The following is a 23,701-nucleotide window of genomic DNA, read 5'->3' on the forward strand; positions in this document are numbered from 1 at the left end:
CGAAAGAGGGGGAGGCCTTCAACGAGATGGATTGACACGGTGGCTGCAATGATGGGCTCAAGTATAGCAGGGATTGTGGGGCTGGCGCGGGATCAGGCAGTGTTTAATTCTGCATGGGGCACTATGAGTCGGAAACGACTCGACGGCACTTAACAACAACAACAACATTTTAAGTTGAAACTTTTATTTTTAGTAAAGTTGAACTTCTTTTTCACAATTACTGACACACTACATTTTTTGTGTGTGGTTCACAGTTCTTATCCCTTACTGCTTTTATTGAGTTCTAAGACTTCTTTCTGTATTAAGGATATTATACCTCAGTTATTCAAATACTGTGTGTTGCATATATTTTCCCCATATATTTCTATCTTTCAATGTGGTTAACAGATTTTTCTACTATATCAAAAACTTAATTCTTACATTGTCAGATTTGTTTTTCCCTGAAAACATATTTTAATACCAAAAATATAGAGAATAATCTTGGAACAAAAACCAATCATTTAAAATTAAACTAGGATGAAATTCAGTATTTTGACTGTAGTTTTCTCATTTTTCCTCAAAGTACTGCCTGTTAAAAATGCTGGTATTGGAGAATCATTGGCGAGAAGAATAGATCAACTAGAGAAATGAAAACTGTAGACTAGGTCAGAATGTAGGCAATCTTCACCTGAAAGCAAGCAGACAGGAAATGCCAAGTATTAGCCAAGCCTCAGAGACTTAGGCCGAGATTCTCAAATCAAAGCACAAGCTAGCCTAGTAAGTTAATAATTATAAAATACTGAGAACCTCAAATAAACAAGAGACACTCCTTCATACATACAGAAATCTAGGACTCTCTGAATCACAGAACTTCTCCAATATCCCCAAACAAACTCGAACTTACAGCTGTAACCGTTCTGGACAAATTGACATCTGGATAAATTGATAAATAATCAGAGGATAATTGGTAAAGGATAAAAGCAAGTTAAAGGAATTACTTTAAAATATTCCACTGACTACGTGAAAGAAAGTGTTAGTCTTCACAACAAACTAAACTAAAAATCATGAAAATGAACTTTTTCGTTCATTTGTTGTTAGGTGCCATTGAGCTGGTTCCAACACACAGTGACTCCACGCACAGACCACAACTCCGCTGGCCCTGCGCCACCCTCACAATCGCTGCTTTGCTTGAGCCCACTTTTGTGCCCGGGGCAGTCCAGCCCATGGAGTGTCTTCTCTTTTTCACTGACCCTCTACTTTATCAAGCATGAGCTCTTCCACAGGGACTGGTCCTTCCTGATAGATGCACTAACTCCACGAGATAAAGTTTCGCTAGCCTCCCATTCAAGGCGCATCCCACTGTTCTCTGAAGACAGATTTGTCTGTTCTGGCCGAGTCCAGGGTGTAGCTAATATCCTTCGCCAACACCAGAGTTCAAGTGCATCAGTTTTCTGCGAGTCCTCCTCCTCATCGTCCAGCTTTCCCATGCATAAGAAGCTACGAAAAATACGAGTGCTTGGCCAGGCACACCTTAGTCCTCAAGGTGACATCTTTGCTTTTTAACACTCCAAAGAGGTCTTTTGCAGCAGATTTTCCCAGTGCAGTATGCTGATTTCCTGACTGCTGCTTCCATGGGCATCGACTGTGGAGCCAAGGAAAATTAAATCCTCGAGAACTTCAATATTTTCTGCATTAATCATGATGTTGCTTATTGGTCCACTTGTGAAGATTTTTGTTTTATGTTGAGGTATAAGGAGCTCTAGTGGGGTAGTGCCTAAGGCATCTGACTGCTAACCAGAAGGTGGGCGGTACAAACTACCCCACTCTGCAGAAAGAAGACTGAGCAATCTACTTCCATAAAGATTTACTGCCTAGGAAACCCTAAGGGGGTCACTATAAGTCAAAATTGACTCGATGGCAGTGAGTTTGGTTTTTTTGGTTTTATGTTGAGGTGTAATCTGTACTGCAGACTGCAGTCCCTAATATTCATCAGTAAGTGCTTCAAGTCCTCTTCACTTTCAGCAAGCAAGGTGTCATCTGCATATCTCAGGTTGTTAATGAGTCTTCCTCCAATCCTGATACCACGTTCTTCATCATACAGTCCAGCTTCGTGGATTATTTGCATCAGGATTGGAGGAAGGATCATTAACAATCTGTGATATGCAGCTGACACAACTTTGCCTGTTGAAAGTGAGGATGACTTGAAACACCTACTGTTGAAGATTGAAGACTACTCTCCGAAGTATGGATTAGGAGCTCCGGTGGCGTAGTGCCTGAAGCATTTTGACTGCTAACCAGAAAGCTGGAGGTTCAAACCCACTAGCCACTCCTCAGAAGGAAGACTGGGCAATCTACTTCCATAGAGATACTGCCTCAGAAACCCAAGGAGGGGTCGCTATGAGTCGGGATTGACTCAGCAGTATGGATTACACCGCCATATAAAAAAAACAAAATCCTCACAACTGGTCCAATAAGCAGCATCATAATAAATGGATTAGAGACTGAAGTTGTCAAAGAGTTCATATTACTTGGTTCTACAACCAACACCAATGGAAGCAGCAAGGACATCCGAAGATGTATTACACTGGGCAAATCTGCTACAAAAGACCTCTTTCAAATGCTGAAAAGCAAAGATATCTCCCTGAAGACTAAGGTGTGCCTAACACAAGCCATGGTATTTTCAATCCTCTCATATGCATGTGAGAGCTGGACAATGAACAAGGAAGACCGAAGAAGAGTTGATGCCTTTGAGGTGTGGTGCTGGCAAAGAATATTGAAAGTACCATGGACTGCCAAAAGAATTAACAGATCTGTCCTGGAAGAAGTGCAGCCGAATGCTCCTTGGAGGTGAGAATGGCCAGACTTCGTCTCACCTACTTTGGTCATGTTGTCAGAAGGGACCATCCTCTGAAGAAGGATGTCATGCTTGGTAAGGTGGATGGTCAGTAGAAAAGGGGAAGGCCCTCAACAGTATGGACCGACAGTGGCTGCAACAGTGGGCTCAGGTATAGCAGGGACTGTGAGGCTGGCACAGGACCGGGCAGTGTTTGGTTCTGCTGTACGTAAGGTCACTATGAGTTGGAGATGACTCGATGGCACCTAACAACAACAATCAACAACAATTTTTAAGGGTCTTATCACTAAGTAAATATTATTATGTTACGATGGCCAAGGTCATTCTGGTTGGCAGCCTCCTAATTGGAGAGATTTGGATATTAAATGGACTCTTAAATCCACATCCTCTTAAATGAGAAGTGAACCTGTGCAATGGGCTTAAGTATTTAAATTACAGACTTTTCTCCTCTCCCAAAATGCAAAGCAAGAGAAAATATTTTCCACAGCTATCAATTTTTTATTTCACAAGATGAGCAAACTACAAAATTAAGAAATGAACTAGAAAACATTTCCAAGTAAGTACAAAACAACTGTCTAGAACACCACCAGGAAATGCAAACCTGTATCTGTGAACCAAACCACTCTCCAAATCTGTTGTTATTTCCCATCCTAGTTTATAATACAATGAATTCATATGTATATATCTATATCCATAAACAACGCCTAGTATTGTTTTGCATACGAGTCATTCAGTAAATATTTAATGAGCACCCACTCATTAAAACTGAGAGGCATACTCCTAGGTGCTGGAGATATAGCAGGGAACAAAGCAGACATACACACATGCCCTCATCAAGCCCATGTCTGTATGTTTTCAAACTTTATATAAATGGTATCTGCGGTGAATTGTTTGACGTGGCCCTTCTAGCCACTGCCCCCCATTCTGCGATGTATTGTAACTCCCATTATCCACGCCCGTGTGGGGTGGGGTGGTGGTTAAGGTCAGGTGTCAACTGGGCTGGGCAGCTGGTAGCAGTCGTTCCCTATAATGACTGGCAATCGGCTCTGTGGCGGGATGTGCCTTGAGCTGCTGATTGTTAAAGCCTCCACTTGGGTTATTGCTGTTGGAGCAGCACAGGTGGGATGTACCTTGAGTCCTGCCTTGCCGGAAGGTATAATTCAAATCACCACCCTTAGCTTCCTTGAGCCTATACCTACGAATCTCCTGGGAAGGTTCGCTCTCCTCTTGCCCTGGTTCTGTCTTGGCTCATCCTCATCTCAGCCCTGGATTGGGGACAGCAGCCGTCGTCTGATCTGCTGATCGAGGTTCATCCAACCCTGAGAACTGGGAGGCTCCTCCAGACCCACTCACGGGCCTGGGACTCACCAGCCTGCCAGCCTCCACCACTGCTACGTGAGACGATTGCTTGGGTGTCTGTGAGTTCTGCGAGGCGTTACAGCGAAATACAGGACCCTAAGACGGGGGAGATTACTGGGAGGAGGAGGAGGAGGAGGTAATGTCTGAAATGATGGCGTGGCACGGTAGTTTGGACATCTGGGACATCTTTAACCTCCGCCTCCTGGGGACCGGCCCGGTGCTGATCTCTCTGAGATAGACTGTTCAAGCAGCATCACACTGCACACATCATTCTACAGTTTGCTCTTCTGGCTCAAAGTTAAATTTCTGAGATGTATTTCAGATGCTGACGCTGCCAGCTCACTGATTTTAACAAACGCCCAGGACTCTATGTGTAAGTATAGCACACTTCCTTTATCGGTTATCCTCCTGACCGACAGCCAAGTTGTTGCCAACTTCTCCTATTACTAACTGTGCCACAACGACCATTTCTTTATACACCTCCTTGTTAACATGCACATTAATTTCTTTAAAAATACATTGGTCTTCAACTTCACCAGGTACTGCTAAACTGTTTTTCAAAACAATTTTACCACCTGAGATGCCACCAGTGATACCTAAGAGTTCCTGTTCCCCAACATCTTTTCCAACATTTAGTCTTTCTTCATTATTATGTCTCATAGGATTTTCTGAAAACCCTTCCATACGTATGGTTTACTGCAGTTTCCCCTATCAAGTCTGGGCCTATTCTGCTACATACATGTATCTGGCTACTACTCCTTCCCTGGCTATATGCATGGAAAACATCTTCCCTCACCAGCCTAAAGGTCTCCTTTCACACTGTCATGATGTCTTTGGTTACACTGAAAATCTTAAATTCTACTGTAGCTGAACTTACCAGTCCTTATTGGTTTGTCTTTTCTGTTTTAAAAAAAGCCTCCTCACACTTTGAGCACAGATACCTTCTCTACTGTCTTCTAAAGGTGTAGAAGCTTCCAAGGTCTGCTATCATCATTAGGTCTTTACTCTGACTGGAAGTTTTTAAAAATTATGGTATGCGCTAGTATCTAATATTATCTGTCTTCCATACATACAACCCTTTCTTTTCCATTTACTGAATAGTTCTTCCCTTCCACACTGACCGGTCATGCAACTGCTGCCACATGTTACATTTTCACATACGCACAAGTCAGTGACTGGGAGCTCTACGCCACCCCACTGGCCACTTCATCTTCCCGTCTCAGGACTACAGTCAATAGCTAGATGCCTCAGCACTCCCACCATCTTCATCTTCTCCAAAATCACCTCAGCTATTCTTGGTACCCTGCGATCCAATATGAATTTTCAAATCAACTTTTCAAGTTTTATTTAAAAAACCAAACCAAACCAAACCTTTGTTGCTATTTTGATTAAATGGCGCTAAATGTATATAGTAATTTGGAAAGAACTGACCTCTGGGATTGGGAGCTTTTAAACTTTCTCTTTTTCGTTCTCTTGCATACTCTAGCATTTCCCCACACCTCGTCCAGATGCAGCTTTGCCTTCCTTTCAGCTGGCTGACAGTACAGAATTCACTTTTGATTTGAGGATCACGTGCTTCTTGAATGTTAAAAATGCTCAGCCATTATGGCTCTCAATTAATCATCTATCTTTAAACTATCATTTCATATTTTTATCCCTTCTCAGCACCCTAAGTGAATTTTTGTTAAAATTACACATAACACATTTACTAATTTGATATTTTTCACATATACAATTCGGTAAATTAATTACATTACATCAATCATGTTGTGTAACCATCACCAATACCCTCTGCCAAATTTTCTATCCTCATAAACAAAAACTCAGTGTTTCCTAAGCAATAATTTCCCCCATCCTCCCTCTCTCCCAGGGGTAAATTTTCCAGTATGATCTTCCAACTCACTAATTCTCCCTTCAGTGAAGGGCAAAGTTATACCAATCTGTAGTTCTACATTTTTATTTTCCAAAAAGTCTACTTTGTTCTTTTCCTCATTAATCTGTTCCTGTTTCACCTGTTTTGCTTCATAATTTTGAGTTATCTTTAAGTGGAAATTAGCCTTTATTTATTTCTTCAATCATTTAAAAATGCTTAAAGATCTCTTCCAATCAACAGAATACGAAAAAAAAACAAACCAAACTCATTGCTGTTGAGTTAGATCCGACTCATAGCGACCCCTCCTTGGGTTTCCGAGGTGTTATCACTACGGAAGTAGATTGCCCAACCTTCCTTGTGAGGAGTGGCTGGTGGGTTTGAACCGCCAGCCTTCTGGTTAGCATTCAGATGCCTTAGGCACTGCACCACCAGCGCTCCCAACAGAATACTATGGAGCAGTTAAAAACAGTAAGATCATTCCATGTGAAAAATCTCCAATGTATTTTTTTAAGTGAAAAACACAAGATGGATAATAGCATGTGTAGGTTGCTACCATTTATATAAAAGTGTGTACATGCTTGTACGTGCATAAACTGTCTCAGAAAGGACAGCAAGAAACCGTTAATGGTGGTGGCCCCTGGGCAGGGGAACTGGGCAGCCAGGAGACAGAGGTGGGAAACAGGCTGACTTTTCACTTGCTTACCCTTTTGTACCTTTTGAATTTTGTATACGTGCGTGTATTATCTAGTCAAAAATAAGTAAGTAAAGTAATTTATTTTCAGAAATAAAGTCTTGGACTACTCCATAAAATTCATTTCATCCAGAGAAGGGGCCTACTCTATTGATTTTGTTATGATACTTGGATTTCTTCACACGTTTCAGAATTTTGGTTATAGACTCATTTTGAGTAAGAAAGTTTAAAAAAAAAAAAAAGGTTTTCTTTCTCTCTTCCTGTTGAATGGTTTTATAGTTTCCCCCACTTGGCCTTCTGGGCCACCCCCTCCAGAACGAGGCCCAATGATGCCATTTCAGGGCTCCACTGGAGACCTCACCGACTCACTGACTCAACAAGCAGCCTCATTCAATTCCTCATTCAATTCCTGCGCGCGAGGCTGTGTCTGACCTGCAGAAGCTACAGCCCGGGTAGTGAACAGCTTTGGTTTTCTCTCCAGCTTTTCACAAATGGGGCAGCCACACTGAACAAGGCCGGCTTCAACCAGTGACTCTGGCTCTGGCTGCTGCCTCACATGGAGCACATTAGCACTCTCCCTGATAGGAGGTCAATGCCTAGATGCCAGTGCCTGCTTCCGAACGGAAAACCCAGTGGGTCTGTTGTTTCAGTCCTGCTCATAACCCTGTGTCTGTGTCTGCTTCTGGTCTCCAGTGCAGTTCACGTCGCTTCAGAGCCAGGCAGTATTATCTTTTGTGCTATTGAATCTACTGTCCTCTGTTTTCGGAACACAGGGATTACATGCACACTCAGTATGTCTCTCTGACCAGATGTAATTTCCACTTTTATTTTTAATATTAAAAAGTAATAATTATAAGGAGCTTTGGTGGCGCAGTCATAAGGCACGTGACTGCTAATTGGAAGATCAGCAGTTCAAACCTACCAGCTGCTCTGCGGAAAGAAGATGAGGCAATCTATTTCCAGCCTTTACAGCCTCAGAAACCCAAATAGGGGTCACCACTGGTGTTGCAAAATGGCAGCAGGGTTACTCATGATGGACAGGTTTGAGCGTAGCTTCTAGGCTAAGACAGACTTGGAAGAAGAAAGAGGCCATTTACTTCTCAAACAACTGGCCAGTGAAAACCTTATGACTAGCAGTGAAACACTGTCTGATGTATTACTGGAAAAGTTTATGAATAGCCCTGAACCACTGTCCGATAAACTGCCAGAAGATGAGCCCATCAGGTCAGAAGGCACTCAAAACTGGACTGGGGAAGGGCTAACTCCTCAGAGTAGAGACAACCTTAACGATATGGGTAAAGCTTTGGTACCTCCATTGGCTGTTGTGGCATGACTCTAAATGAGCAGAAACAGATGCAAACATCCATTATCAGAACATGGAATGTAGAAAGTATGAATCGAAGAAAATTGGAAGTTGTCAAAAATGAAATGGAACAAATAAAGATCGATATCCTAGACATTAGTGAGCTAAAATGGAGAGGTTTTGGCCATTTTGAATCAGACAACCATATGATCTACTATGCCAGCAATGACAGATTGAAGAGGAATGGCATGGCATTCATCATCACAAAGATTGTTTCAAGATCTGTCCTGAAGTACAACGCTGTCAGTGATAGGATAATATCCATAAGGCTACAAGGAAGACCAGTTAATACTGTTATTCAAATCTATGCACCAACCACCAAAGTCAAAGATGAGGAAATTGAAGATTGTTACTAACTTCTGCAGTCTGAAATTGACCAAACATGCAATCAAGATGTGTTGATTATCACTGGTCACTGGAATGCAAAGTTGGAAACAAAGAAGAGTTACCAGTATTTGGAAAATACGGCCGTGGTGACAGAAATAATGCTGGAGATCGCATGATTGAATTTTGCAAGACCAATAACTTATTCATTGCAAATACCTTTGTTCAACAACATAAATGGAGTCTATACATGTGAACTTCACCAGATGGAATACACAGGAATCAGACTGACTACATCTGTGGCAAGAGGCAAGGGAGAAGTTCAATATATTTGGCCAAAACAAGACTAGGAGCTGATTGTGGAACAGACCATCAACTGCTTATATGCACTTCAAGTGCATAAGTTCAAGATGAAGTTGAAGACAATGAAAACAAGTCCACAAAAGCCAAAATATGACCTTGATATTATCCTTCCTGAATTTAGAGACCATCTAAAGAATAGATTCGACACATTGAACACCAGTGACAGAAAACCAAAGGAACCGTGAGATGACATCAAGAACATCATCCATGAAGAAAGCAAGAGGTCATTAAAAAGATGAGAAAGGAAGAAGACCAAAATAGATGTCAGAAGAGACTCTGAAACTTGCCCTTCAATGGAGAATAGCTAAAGCAAATAGAAGAAATGACAAGATAAAAGAGCTGAACAGAACATTTCAAAGAGCAGCTCCAGAAGACAAAAACAATTACTATAATGAAATGTGCAAAGACCTGGAGTTAGAAAACCAAAGGGGAAGAACATGCTCAGCATTTCTCAAGTTGAAAGAACTGAGGAAAAAAATTAAGCCTTGAGTTGTAATACTGAAAGATTCTATGAGCAAAATATTGAATGATGCAGGAAACATCAAAAGAAGATGGAAGGAACACCCAGAGTCACAGTACCAAAAATAACTGGTAGATCTTCATCCATTTCAGGAGGTGGCATATGATCAAGAACCAGTGGTACTGAAGGAAGAAGTCAAGGCTGAAAGAACTGGCGAAGAAAAAGGCTCCAGGAATTGATGGATACTCAATGAGATGTTTCAACAAACGGATGCCCCACTGGAGGCACTCACTCAGCTATGCCAAGAGATTTGGAAGACAGCTACCTGGCCAGCTGACTGGAAGAGGTCCATATCTATACCCATCCCAGAGAATGTGGAAATTATCAAACAATATCATTAATATCGCACACATGTAAAATCTTACTGAAGATAATTCAAAAATGGTTGCAGCAGTATATTGACAAGAGAGGTTCCAGAAATGCAAGCTGGATTCAGAAGAGGACATAGAATGAAGGATATCATTAGTGATGTCAGATGGATCTTAGCTGAAAGCTAAGAATACCAGAAAGATGTTTACTTATGTTTTATTGACTATGCAAAAGCATTCAGTTGTGGCGAGTTCCAGTAAAAGGGTGGAACAGGCAGACAAACTACACAGACCATCTTCAACAAAGAGAAGGGAAACCAATTAACACAGATACAGAAGATAATCCTGGAGCCCTGAGCTTTGAAAGGAAGGATACAGAAATGAACTAAACTCCAACTAGTAGAAGAACCTGCAAGAAAACACCAAAAAAGCAGACATACAGAGCTGTGGTCTATCAGCGATCCTGATAGCACAAACAGCTTGGCTATTGCCAAGTGATGTTAGGACTTAAGAATTAACCTAAAATCGGCCCTGCTAGCCAAGGGCTGCACGGAGGACTGCACTGGTGGCTGGTGAATAAAAGGGAAAGCAGCAAAGGGGGAGATGAGATGAGCTGTAGAATTTTAGCTATATGAAGGGCACAGTCAGTTTGAATGTTTACAAGTAGTTCAACCATTTTGGATATTTAAAACAACAGTGTTCTCTCAGATTCCAGGGACCTAAGAATAGGCTCCACTTGCTGGGGACTGCAAGGACATTCCAGACATCAAAGACCAGAGAGGTGTGATATTCCTCTTGTTACTCTTATACCCCACATTCTCTTAGTGAATGGAGGTGCGGCCATCCCTCACTCCCACCTACCTTCTGGGCCAGAAGGAATTCCATCCCAGTCTGTGTGCTCTGATAGGGTCTGGGTGCCCTGCCTTGCCCAGATTTTTTTTTCCCTTTTTTATTTTTTGGCTTATTTTTATCTGTTTTAAAATATTTTTTTTCATCCTTTTTTAAATTATTCTTTATTCTTCCCTTCCCAGGTTCTAGTTTCCAGCTTTTCTTCTCTTCCTTGTTCCTGGTTCCCACTTTTTTCTTTCTTGTGGTTCTCCCCATTTCTTGTTTTTCTTTTTGCATTTTTCCTACTTTTTCCTTCATTATTCTCCTCCTTTACATCTTTTCTCTTGTCCCCTCCCCAGAGACTGCAGGGGTTTTTGTGTGTGTGTGTGTGTGTGTGTGATTGTTCCTGTGTGTTTATGCAGTGTGTTTTTTATCTGCTTGCTTTTAATTTTGGTGGTTTTCAATCATTGTTTTTGTCTAACTGAGTGGAAGACAGCAACCATGCCTATATGATGCAACCACACCTGCACCTCCTGCAGTTCCACTTACTGAGAGCCACCATTCCCTTGTTCACCAACTGGCCAACTATGAACAACCACCAATAAGAGCCTGACTCACCCTTAACTGCTCTTCACAAACAGTTAAGAGATCTAAATACAACAACGTCACAATGCCTTGGACACAACAGACTATCACAATCCACAAAAAGAAGGAAGGTAAAGTGGCAGAAACAAGGGAGCAGGATACAGACCCAAAATACATCCTTGAAAAAGCAGCAGCAATGGAACTCCCTAATAAGGAATTCAAAAGAATTATACTTAGGTATCTTCAAAAATATTGAGAGAGAGATCAAGGAAAACACTGACAAAATTAAGGAAAATGCAGACAAAACCCTAGAACAATTTCAGAAAAAAATTCAAGAACAAAATGACAAAATAAATGAAAAATTAGAAATGATACAAAATCTACCGATAGAAAGCCAGAAGATTAATACTAAATTTTCAGAAATACATAACACATTGAAATGGGAAAAGAACCAGTGGTACTGAAGGAAGAAGTTGAGGCTGAATTTTCTTGAAGACAAACACGTGAATACTTCTTTGGAAAGTGTGGTATAGTAAATTACATAGTGTGGTTTTTCTAGCCATAAGTCTTTGTAAACTCTGTGGTGGAATTTGCCATGAGCAACTGAGTAGCTCCTGATTGTGAAAGTTATCCACCTGGGGTATTTCTGTTGGGAACACCACAAAGTAATTTTCTGGGAGGATCACTCTCTCTCAGTGTATAGAATTCTGATGTTGGGATTGGTTGGTTTGGACTACTTTGCCAGGCTCAAAAGAAGGCCTCCTAACTATGGGGAGGAAGTGGGAGGGGAGCTGTTGCATTGTGGTAAACTGTGATCAATGACATGAAACAAAATATATGTGAACTGCTGTATGGAAAGTGAATTTGCTCTGTAAATCTTCACCCAAATCACAATTAAAAAAAAAAAAAAAGAAGCCCTCCTTGAGAAGGAAGAGTCTCTCTGACTGCTAGCTGAGAAAAATGTGCTGCTGAGAGAAACACGCTCCTAAGAGACATGAGGGACACATGCTGCTGAAAGAGAGATGCAAGAGACACGCACTACTGAGGCCACTGGCTGCTGAGTGAGATGGCTGTCTGCAAGAGACTGAGTGCATTTCTGAACTTGAACTATAGTATGGTGCTTCCCTAATAAATCCCATAATCTGTGAGTTCTGTGTGGCCACTGCAGCAAATTATCAAACCTAGCAGAGAGGTGGTGGGTGCGGTGGGAGGAACGGCTAATGAAAGGGTTGGAGGGAGGCAGAATGTCTGGCCTCGCAGGAATAGGCCTTGGGCTACTGATGGTAATTCTGTCTTCTTCTTGTGGGTTTAGAGGAGATCAGAAGATGCAGCCTCCCTGCCCCTTTGGCAGAAAGGCATCAATCTGAAAAAAGATCAAAACAAAATGAAGAAAGCCTATGGTTCATGTGGGATACCATCAAAAGGAATAACCTATGTGTAACTGGAATTCCAGAACAGGAAGAGAAAAAGAAAACCACTGAGAAAATTGTCTAAGATTTGTTGGAAGAGAACTTCTCTGATATGATGAAAGATGAGAATATATCCATTCAGGAAGTCCACTGAACCCCAAACAGGACAGACCCCAAAATAAAATCACCAAGACATATCATCATCAAATCATCAAAACCAAAGACAAGGAAAGAATCCTGAAAGTAGCATGGGAAAAACAAAAAGTTACCTACAAGGACAACCAAAAATAATAAGCTCTGATTTCTCAGCAGAAACCATGTAAGCGAGAAGACAATGGGATGATATATACAAAAACCTGAAAGAGAAACATTTCCAGCCAAGAATTATATACCTAACAATACTGCCCCTCAAATATGATGGTGAAATTAGGAGATTTCCAGATAAGCAGAAATTAAGGGAATTTGTTAAAACCAGACCAACCTTACAAGAGATACTAAATGGAGTCCTTTGAACAGAGAACCAATAATAGCAAACATTAACTGACCATTAACATACAAGATGACATAACCCAGAAACCAACATAGCTATGGAACTATCCAAAGTAAAATAAGCTTACAAAATTGTAAACAGGGAACCAGAGACATCAATTGGCAAATGAGAACAACTACAAACCAAAAAGAGGGAGAAAAACAGTGTAGTTACAGAACTTCTAAATGGTGAGGAAGTCAAGAGAGTTGCAAGATAGAATGGACTGTTCTAAACTCAGAGAGAAAATTATAAATCACAGGGTAACCTCAAAGAAAAATGATAAACCTTCACATCACAATAAAAAAGAGGACCAGCATAAATATTTAGCAAATACTAAAAGAATAGCAACAAAGGAAATGTTAACATGATTCATAAATAGTAAGCTCAGCACAGAAAATTATATGGAACAAAGAAACCAGGAACACCATGAAAAGGATCTGACTGTGTGGATTATAACAAATTATGGATAACACTGAGAAGAATGGAATTCCAGAACACTTAATTGTGCTCATGAGGAACCTATATATAGACCAGGAAGCTGTCGTTTGAATAGAACAAGGGGATATTGCATGGTTCAAAATCAAAAAGGGAGTGCATCAGGGTTGTATCCTTTCACCATACTTATTCAATTTGTATGCTGAGCAAATAATCTGAGAAGCTGGATTATATAAAGAAGAACATGGTATCAGGATTGGAGGAAGACTCATTAACAACCTGCAATACACAGATGATACAACTTTACTTGCTGAAAGTGAGGATGACTTGAAGCACTTATTGATGAAGATTAAAGACTACACTATGCAGTCTGGATTACACCTCAATATAAAGAAAACAAAAATCCTCACAACTGGTCCAATAAACAGCTTCATGATAAATGGAGAAAAGACTGAAGTTGTCAAGGACTTCACATGACTTGGTTGTATAATCAACACTAATGGAAAAAGCAGTCAAGACATCACACAAGATATTGGGCAAATCTGCTGCAAAAGACCTCTTTCAAGTGATGAAGAGCAAAGATGTCTGCTTAAAGACTAAGGTGCACCTAACCCAAGCCATGGTATTTTCAGTTGCCTCATACGCATGTGAGAGCTGGACAATGAATAAGGAAGACTGAAGAAGAGTTGATGCTTTTGAGTCGTGGTGTTTGAGAAGAATGCTAAGAGTACCATAGACTGCTAAAAGGACTAACAAATCTGTCCTGGAGGAAGTGCAGCCGGAACACCCCTTGGAAGCAAAAATGGCCAGACTTCATTTCACCTATTTTGGTCATGTTGTCAGAAGGGACCATTCCCTGGAGTAGGATATCATGTTTGGTAAAGTGGAGGGCCAATGAAAAAGGGGAAGGCCCTCAATGAGATGGACTGACACAGTGGCTGCAACGATGGGCTCAGGTACAGCAAGGATTGTGAGGCTGGCACAGGACCGGGCAGTGTTTCATTCGGCTGTGCATAGGGTTGCTGTGAGTCAGAGACAACTCAATGGCACCTAACAACAACAACATGAGTCAAAAATTATATAATCACATTACATAAAATTTAGAAAGCAGAAAATTACTCATAATCCATCCATTCTAACTTAACCACTATCAGCATTTTAAAATATTGCCTTCTGCTTAATTTTTTATTTATACAATTTTCATTACAATTTAAATCTATATTATTCCAAGCATTTGTTTATGTTGATATTTAGTTTCTTTGACCATTGTTTCAATGACTTCCTATTAATCCACCAGAATGTTTACCTATTATTTACTTTACACATTATTGAGAATTTGTGGAATTTCCAGCAATTCTCTAAAGAACCTCTGTGCATATGTGCTTTTCCCATCAGTGGTCTAGATTTGGGAGTGGGGGGCGGTGAGAGACGCTAAGCAATGCGACAGTCATAATTCTACACAAATCATTAGCCCAGATATATGACAGGACTGGTGGCGTAGTGCTTAAGGCACTTGACTGCCAACCAGAAGGTTGGAGGTTCAAACCTACCAGCCGCTCCTCGGAAGGAAGACTGGGCAATCTACTTCTGTAGGGATACTGCCTCAGAAACCCAAGGAGGCATCTCCATGAGTCAGATCCGACTCCACGGCAGTGAGAGAATAATAAATGGCTGAGGTTCATAACGATGATCCTGACATCCAAAGAGAAAAGGTAAAATCATATAGAAGTGAAAAATGTATTTCAAAACTATTTCAATACAAAATGGTTAACAGTGACTTTTGTAGTTAAAAGGGTAGGTATCACCAGGGATAAGACTCACAGCTGTGGACTCCCTAGCACTGGCCGACATGGCATTGCCATTTCCACTAACTCCCAGAGCAGATCATCTTGGGCCACACTAATGAAGTTCACTTCACCCTTTATCCTAGTACTCACCTGATATTATTTACACAGTCTTCATGAGCTTCAGAAAGAGTTTTGATGTGCTTTGAAGATATAGGGTCAAAAAGCAGGACTTCTGTCTGCTCACAAGCAACTGTCAGCACCGACCTGAAAGCAAAAGACACATTGCTCCTGAGTTTCCTTGCATTTAGTGGTTATCAATATTTATTTATAATTATACAAGTAATAAATGAGTAATTTTTTTTGTCCATGTTAGTAGCAAATAATTAAAAGACTGTTGGTAAGAGCAATAGAAAATGGTACACTCGTCCAATGAGTTGATTCTGACCCATAATGACCCTAGAGGACAGAGTGCAACTGCCCAACAGGGTTTCCAAGGTTGTGACCTTCCTGGAAGTAGACTGCCACATCTTCCTCCCACAGATTGGTACCGATTATCTTTGGAGAGAACCTTTGAAGTATCTATCAAAATTTAAAATGCGCATACCATTTGACTCAATAGTTTTTCTGGGAATTTAATGTACAAAAATAATCACTTTAAAGGACAAATAAGCATATGTAAGCATATGCTTTACTAGAAGAAGAAAAAATTGAAGGTAATCTAAGTGTCCACAAAAGAGGGAAGGATTGATTATATAGGCCACTGTACACTCATACTTGAAAAAAGACTGGGGACGACAAAGTGGCCGGATCCAGGTAAGGGGAGGGAGACAGGCCCCCACCCAAGAGGCAGGAAAGGAGGGAAAAAGCCAGGGTCGACAAAGCAGCCAGATACAAGTAAGAAGAGGGCAGAGAGGTTTCGAACTGCTAAGGGAGACGAACCTGTCTGTCAGACAGTTTGTCCTACTGTGGTGGCTTGCATGTTGCTGTGAGGCTTGAAGGTGTGCCACCAGTATTTCAAATGCAGGGTTGAACATGGTGTACAGGTTTCTATGCAGCTTACAGACTAAGACAGACTAGGAAGAAGGAAGAGGCCATTCACTTCTCAAAGAATCAGCCAGGGAAAACCTTATGAATAGCAGAGAAATAATGTCTGATACATTACTGGGCAATTTTCTGAATAGCCTGGAAACATGGTCCAATACAGTGTAGGAAGATGAGCCCCTTAGGTTGGAAGGCACTCAAAATACGACTGAGAAAGAGCTGCCTCATCAGAGTAGAACCAACCTTAATGATATGGATAAAGTAAAGCTTTCAGGACCTTCATTTGCTGATGTGGCATGACTTAATCTGAGGAGAAACAGCTACAAACATCCATTAATAATCAGAACATAGCCTGTACGAAATATGAGTCTAGGAAAATTGGAAGTTGTAAAAAATGAAATGGAACGGATAAAGATTGATAATCCTAGGCATTAATGAGCTGAAATAGACCGTTTTTGGACATTGTGATATGATCACAATATGATCTACTATGCTGGGAATGACAATTTCAAGAGGAATGACGTGGCATTCATCATCGCAAATGATGTTTCAAAATCTGTCCTGAAGTACAATGCTGTCAGTGATAGGATAATATCTATATGCCTACAAGGAAGACCAGTTAATACTACAATTATTTCAATTTCTGCACCAACTACCAAAGCCAAAGATGAGGAATTTGAAGATTTTTATCAACTTCTGCAGTCTGAAATTGACCGAACATGAATCAAGACATGTTAATTATCACTGATGACTGGAATGCAAAAGTTGGAAACAGAAGAATCACCGGCAGTTGGAAAATTTGGCCCTGGTGACAGAAATAACACTGGAGATTGCATGACAGAATTTTCAAAGACCAATGACTTAATCATTGCAAATACCTTTTTTAAACAACACAAACAGTGGCTATACATGTGGACTTCATCAGATGGAGTACACAGGAATCATACTGACTACATCTGTGGCAAGAGGTGATGGAAAAGCTCATTATTTTTAACCAAAACAAGGCCCGGAGCTGATTATGGAACAGACCATCAACTGCTCATATGCAAGTTCAACTTGAAGCTGAAGACAATGAAAAAAAAATCCACAAGAGCCAAAATATGACCTTAAATATATCTGTCCTGAATTTAGAGACCATGTAAAGAATAGATTTGATGCATTGAACACCAATGACCAAAAACCAGAAGAACTGTGGGAAGACATCAAGAACATGATCCATGAAGAAAGCAAGAGGTCATTAAAAATATGAGAAAGGAAGAAAAGACCAAAATGGATGTCAGAAGAAACTGTGAAACTTGCTCTTGAGCAGAGAGTAGCTAGAGCAAATGGAAGAAATGATAAAAGAGCTGAACAGAAGATTTCAAAGAGCAGCTCCAAAAGACAAAGCCAATTACTATAATGAAATGTGCAAAGACCTGGTGTTAGAAAACCAAAAGGGAAGAACATGCTCAGTATTTCTCGAGCTGAAAGAATTGAGGAAAAAAATTTAAGGCTCAGGTTGCAATACTGACAGATTCTATGGACAAAATATCGAATGATGCAGGAAGCATCAAAGGAGATGGGAGGAATACACAGAGTCACTGTACCAAAAAGAACTGGTTGATGTTCATCCATTTCAGGAGTTGGCATATGATCAAGAACCAATGGTACTGAAGGAAGAAGTCAAAGCTGCAGTGAAGGAACTGGCGAAGAACAAGGCTCCAGGAACTGACAAAATACCCACTGAGATGTTTCAACAAACAGATGCCCTGCTGTAGGCACCTACTCGGCTATGCCAAGAGATTTGGAGGACAGCTACCTGGCCAGCTGACTGAAAGAGATCCATATCTGTACCCATTCCAAAGAAAGGTGACCCCACAGAATATGGAAATTATCGAACAATATCATTAATATCATACACAAGTAAAATCTTAGTGAAGATAATTCAAAAGTGGTTGCAGCAGTATATTGACAGCGAACTTCCAGAAATGCAAGCTGGATTCAGAAGAGGACGTGGAATGAGGGATATCATTGTTTATGTCAGATGGATCTTGGCTGAAAGCAATAAATACCAGAAAGATGTTTACTTGTGTTTTCTTGGCTATGCAAAAGCATTCAATTATGTGGATCATAACACATTGTGGATAACATTGAGAAAAATTGGAATTGCAGAACATTTAATTGTGCTCATGAGGAACCTGTACATAGACCAGGAGGCTGTCATTCAAACAGAATGACACCACATGGTTTAAAATCAGGAGGGAGTGTGTCAGGGCTGTATCCTTTCACCATTTACTTATTCGATCTGTATGCTGAGCAAATCATCCAAGAAGCTGGAGTACATGAAGAAGAGTGCAGCATCAGGATTGGAGGAAGACTCATTAACAACCTGTGATACACAGACAACACAACCTTGCTTGCTCAAAGTAAAGATGACTTGAAGCACTTACTGATGAAGATTAAAGCCTACAGTCTGCAGTATGGATTATACCTCAACATATAGAAAACAAAAATCCTCACAACTGGACCAATAAGCAGCATCATGACAAAAGGAGAAAAGACTAAAGTTGTCAAAAATTTCTTATTAGTTGCTTCCATAATCCATACCCATGGAAGTAGCAGTCAAGAAATCAGAGGACGTACTGCCCTGGGCAAATATGCTGCAAAAGACCTCGTAAAGTGCTGAAGAGCAAAGATGTCTCTTTGGAGTATAAAGTGTGCCTCTGGTGGCAAAATGCCTAAGGTATTTGACTGCTAACCAGAAGGCTGGTGGTTCAAACCCACCAAGCACTCCTCAGAAGGAAGACTGGACAATCTACTTCCGTACCAATACTGCCTCGGAAAATCAAGGAGGGGTCACTATGAGTCAGGACCAACTCGACGGCAGTGAGTTTTTTTTAACCAAAGCCATGGCATTTTCAATCACCTCATATGCAGGTGAAAGCTGGACGATGAATAAGGAAGACCGAAGAAAAGCTGATGCTTTTGAGTTGTAGTGTTTGCAAAGAATAGTGAAATTACCATGGACTGCCAGAAGAACAAACAAATCCATCCTGGAAGAAGTGCAGCTGGAATGCTCCTTGGAAGTGAGAATGGCTGGAATTCATCTCACCTACTTTGGTCATGCTGTCAGAAGGGACCATTCCCTGGGGAAGGATATTATGCCTGGTAAAGTGAAGAGTCAGTGAAAAAGGAGAAGACGCTTGACAAGATGGATTGACACAGTGGCTGCAATGATGGGCTCAGGAATAGCAAGGATTGTGAGACTGGTGCAGGACCAGGCAGTGTTTTGTTCTGTTGTGTATATAGCTCACTATGAGTTGGAGGTGAGTCGACAGCACCTAACAAGTAGTTACCTAGGAAATTTTAATATGCATACCCACTGCCATCTAGCTGTTCTTGACTCATAGCAACCAGAGTAGAACTGCCCTATAGGATCTCTAAGGCTCTAAATCTTTATGGAAGTAGACTGCCTCATCTTTCCCCCATGGAGCAGCTGGTGGGTTAGAACTGCTGACCTTTTGGTAGCAGTCAAATGCCTTAACCACTGTGTCACCTTTATTAAAGACTAAAGTTACTATGGGTGCTCTGGTAGTGTAGTGCCTAAGGCATGTGACTGCTAATCAGAAGGCTGGCGGTTCAAACTCACCTGCCACTCCTCAGAAGGAAAGTTGGGCAATCTATTTTTGTAGTGATACTGCCTCAGAAACCCAGGGAGGGGTTGCTATGAATCTGATCTGACTCAACAGCAGTGCGTTGCATTGTTGTTGTGTTTTTTAAAAGTTACTATATCATAGTTCTTCTCTGAAAACCAAGAAATTAAGAATATTCTCTCATAATTTATATGCTATTATTGCCTTCTATTTTAATTCCATTTTTGTTAACCGCACAAAACAATAGATTTAGTTTTACACACATATTTACCACTTTCTTTGCCCTTCATTCCTTCTAGAATCTCAGCCCTTCCATTTGAAAGCACGTTCCTTTGCTCTGAACTTGACATTTCTTTACTGAAGGCTTGGTGGTAAACTTACTCAACTTTACTTCTCTGAATATGTTTTTATTTCATCTTTGTTCTTGAAAACAAAGAACCCAAAGAACTTGTCTTTGCTGGGTATAGACATCTTGCTTGACAGCTTTTCCTCTAGCATATTGAAAACAATTACCACTGTCTCCTGAATTATAGTGCTATTGATGACAAATGCTGTCACTCTCCTTTGAAAGTCATTTTTTCTCTAGTTGTTCTGAAAATCTCTTTATATTTCTTGCCTTGCAGTTTTACTATGTCTAGGGAGGATTCCTACTTAGGGTTCGTGGTAGTTAAATTTGTATGTCAACTTGGCTGGGCCTGATTGAGTGGCTGGGCAGCTGGTGGCAGTTATTCCCCATGATGAGAATGGCAATCAACTCCATGGTGGGATCTACCACAAGCAGCTGAGTAGCTGCCTTTGGGATGTGCTCTGTTTTCTGTATATAAGGAGATGCCTTGGGGATAGTCTCTAGCTTATGGCACGCTTGGACCCTGCATGTAGCCATGTCATTGTTCAGCAGCCTGCCATGCTCTGCCAACCTTGGGACATACAATGGACTTGAAATATGGCCTGCCATGTGGTTTGCTAATATCGGGACTGTGCCTTTTTACTTGTCAACCTTGGGCTTGTCAGCCTCAGCAGCCAGCAACTATCTGAGTGAAGAAATGCCTCTAGCTCCAGTGGGCCAGAAGCAAGAGGCAGAGCTGGACCCCAAGGTTGAGGGGCTTTCACCCAGCCCCTATAGCCTGGCATTTTGGACTTGGACTTAAAGCTTCCAAACTGTAATAGAATAAACTTCTGTTTGTTAAGGCTATCCCGTTTGTGGTATATTCTTGTCAGAGCGGCACTAGGTAACCAACACAGGGTTGTTTGTTCAGCTTCTTAAATCATGGCTTGGTACCTTTCTTCAATTCTGGAAAGTTCTTGGCTATTACTGCTTCAAATAGTTTTTATTTTTTTGGCCCCATTATCTTTCTCATTTTCTTCAGGAACTCGGACTAAGTATGTGGTAGACGTTTCTTCTCCATGCACCACATCACTTAATTTCCATATTTTCAATCTCTGTATCTCTCGGTCTTCATTTTGAGTAATTTTTTTCACTTCTAATGCTCTCTACACCTGCACTTAATGTGTTATCACAGAGGACAGCTTGAGAAGGTCCCACATACTACTATCTAACCTATGTATATCATCAAATTTCTTTTTTTAAAAAAAGAGTCTTGTTAGGAAGTGATACCCCCCATCCTTTTTTTTTTTTTTTGGACAATGTTGCTATCACTTATAACATTTTTGGAATTGTTTAGAAATTATCTTACCATCTAGGGTGACTTTCATTGCTTTATTAGTGCTTCTATTTTTCTATTAATTCTATTAATTCCTAATTTTAATTCTCACCTTTTGTGTCACCTCTCCTTTTCGGTATTAAGAATTCCTTGTGATGGTTCAACATTAGAAAAGCAATCAATGTAATCCACTACATAAATAAAACAGGAAAAGAACCACATGATCATTATTAATCAACACAGAAAAGGCATCTGAGAAAATTCAACACCTGTTTTTTTTTTTTTTTTAATTATGCTTTGGGTGCAAATCTACAGAGCAGAGTTTATTTTACATTCAACAGTTCGTGTATATTTGGTTTCACTTCCTGGTTATCATCCCCAACCCTAACCTACTCTCCTCTTCTCCCTTCCCTGTGACACCCCCCCTCCCTTGTGCTCTTCTTAGTTATGCGCTCCTGTCTGTCCAGCTTTCCCTCCATGTGAATGCTGCCCCTCTGGTGTCCCATGGCTGATTGTTCCAAGGGGTGTATCTCCATAGAGTAGGTGGGTGCAGCACTCTGGGTTGGGTGTTCTTCATGTAAGTCTTATTACTATTGGGCTGAGAGCCAGCCCTTGAGAGCGAGTTTTATCCCAGGCCCAAAACGTATCCCAGGGCCACAGTCTTGGGGTCTCACCAGACTCCATCCAATCAATAATTCTGGTCATTATCATGTCTTTGAATTTTGTTCGTTTTTCCTCCCACTCTATCCAGGATCTCAAGTTTTGATTCCTTCCGAGTGGTTGGCACTGGTAGCCAGGCACTATCTAGTTCTTCTGATACTGAGCTTAGTGTTTTCAAATGCTCTTAGTTTTCTTCACTCTTTGCTTCAGACGAGAGGAGACTATTAACTGCATCTTAGATGGCTGCTCAAAAGCAACCCCAGTTGCTACTCACCACAGTAGGTTGTGAAACAAGATTTTTATGTATTATGTTGTGCCAATTGAGCCTGTCGTTCCCCATACTACGGTCCTGAGTTGGCAGACCCAGTGGTTCTCGGTCCCAAAGTCTAACACCTATTCTTGGTGAAAACGCTCAGCAAAAGAGGAACAGAAGGGAAATTCTGCAACATAATTAAGGGCATACACATAAAACCAAAGGCCAACGTTACTCTCAATGGAGAGAGACTGAAAACATTTCCATAGCAAACCAAAAACAAACGAGGATGCCTTTCATTACCACTACTATTCACTACTATATTGGAAGTCCTAGCCAGAGCAATAAGGCAAGAAAGGACAAGAAAATCATCCAAATTGCCAAAGAAGAAATAAAACTATCTTTATTTGCAGATGATACTATCCTATACAGAGAAAATTCTAGAGACTGAACAAGAAAACTACTGGAACTAATAGAAGTCTTCAGTAAAGTGGCACAGATCAACATACAAAAATCAAATTCCTTATCATAACAAAGAGAACTCTGAAAAGGAAATCAGGAAAACAATACCATTTCTTATAGCCACCCAAAAGATGAAGTACTTAGGAATAAATTCTAACCAGAGATACAAAAGACCTTTAAAAAGAGAACTATAAAACACTATTATAAGAAACCAGAAGAGACCTACATTAATGGAAGAATATACGAGATTATAGATAGGAAGACTTAACATTGTAAAAAATGACAACACTACCAAAAGCAATCTACAGATGGAAGGCAATCCCCATCCAAAGAACGATGATGGAATCTGGAAAAGGTAACTACCAACTTTATGTTGAAAGGAGAGAGACTCCAGATAAGTAAAACACCACAAAAGAAGAACAACATAGTAGGTGGCTTCACACTTCCAGATCTCAAAACCTACTATACAGCCACAGTAGTCAAAAACATTCTGATGTTGACACAATGACAGACACATACACCAACAGAACAGAATAGAGAACTCAGAAGTAAATCCACCCACCTACGGCCAGCGGATCTTTGACAAAGGGTCAAAACCCATTAAATAAGGAAGATACAGTCTCTTAAACAAATGGTGCTGACAAAACTGGACATCCATTTGCAGAAAAATGAAACAGGATCCATATCTGCCATCATACACAAAAACTAACTCAGATGGATCAGAGACTGAAATGTAAAATCCCAAATCATAAAGACCATCAAAGAAAAAACAGGGTAAACGTAGG

The 23,701-nt window shown here is 40.7% G+C and overlaps 1 protein-coding gene across 1 annotated transcript in view; it reads right to left on the bottom strand.

Annotated features, from left to right (window-relative positions):
- DCAF10 (DDB1 and CUL4 associated factor 10) overlaps positions 1 to 23,701 on the bottom strand; it is a 56,359-nt gene that overhangs the window by 22,046 nt on the left and 10,612 nt on the right. Inside the window, exon 2 of the mRNA XM_007946878.2 lies at positions 15,358 to 15,471. Coding sequence (XP_007945069.1) covers positions 15,358 to 15,471 — 114 coding nt within the window. The remainder of the gene's footprint in view (positions 1 to 15,357; positions 15,472 to 23,701) is intronic.

Source organism: Orycteropus afer, unplaced genomic scaffold, assembly GCF_000298275.1.
Source record: "Orycteropus afer afer isolate SDZICR_OR568_19922 unplaced genomic scaffold, OryAfe1.0 scaffold00174, whole genome shotgun sequence".
NCBI lineage: Eukaryota > Metazoa > Chordata > Mammalia > Tubulidentata > Orycteropodidae > Orycteropus > Orycteropus afer.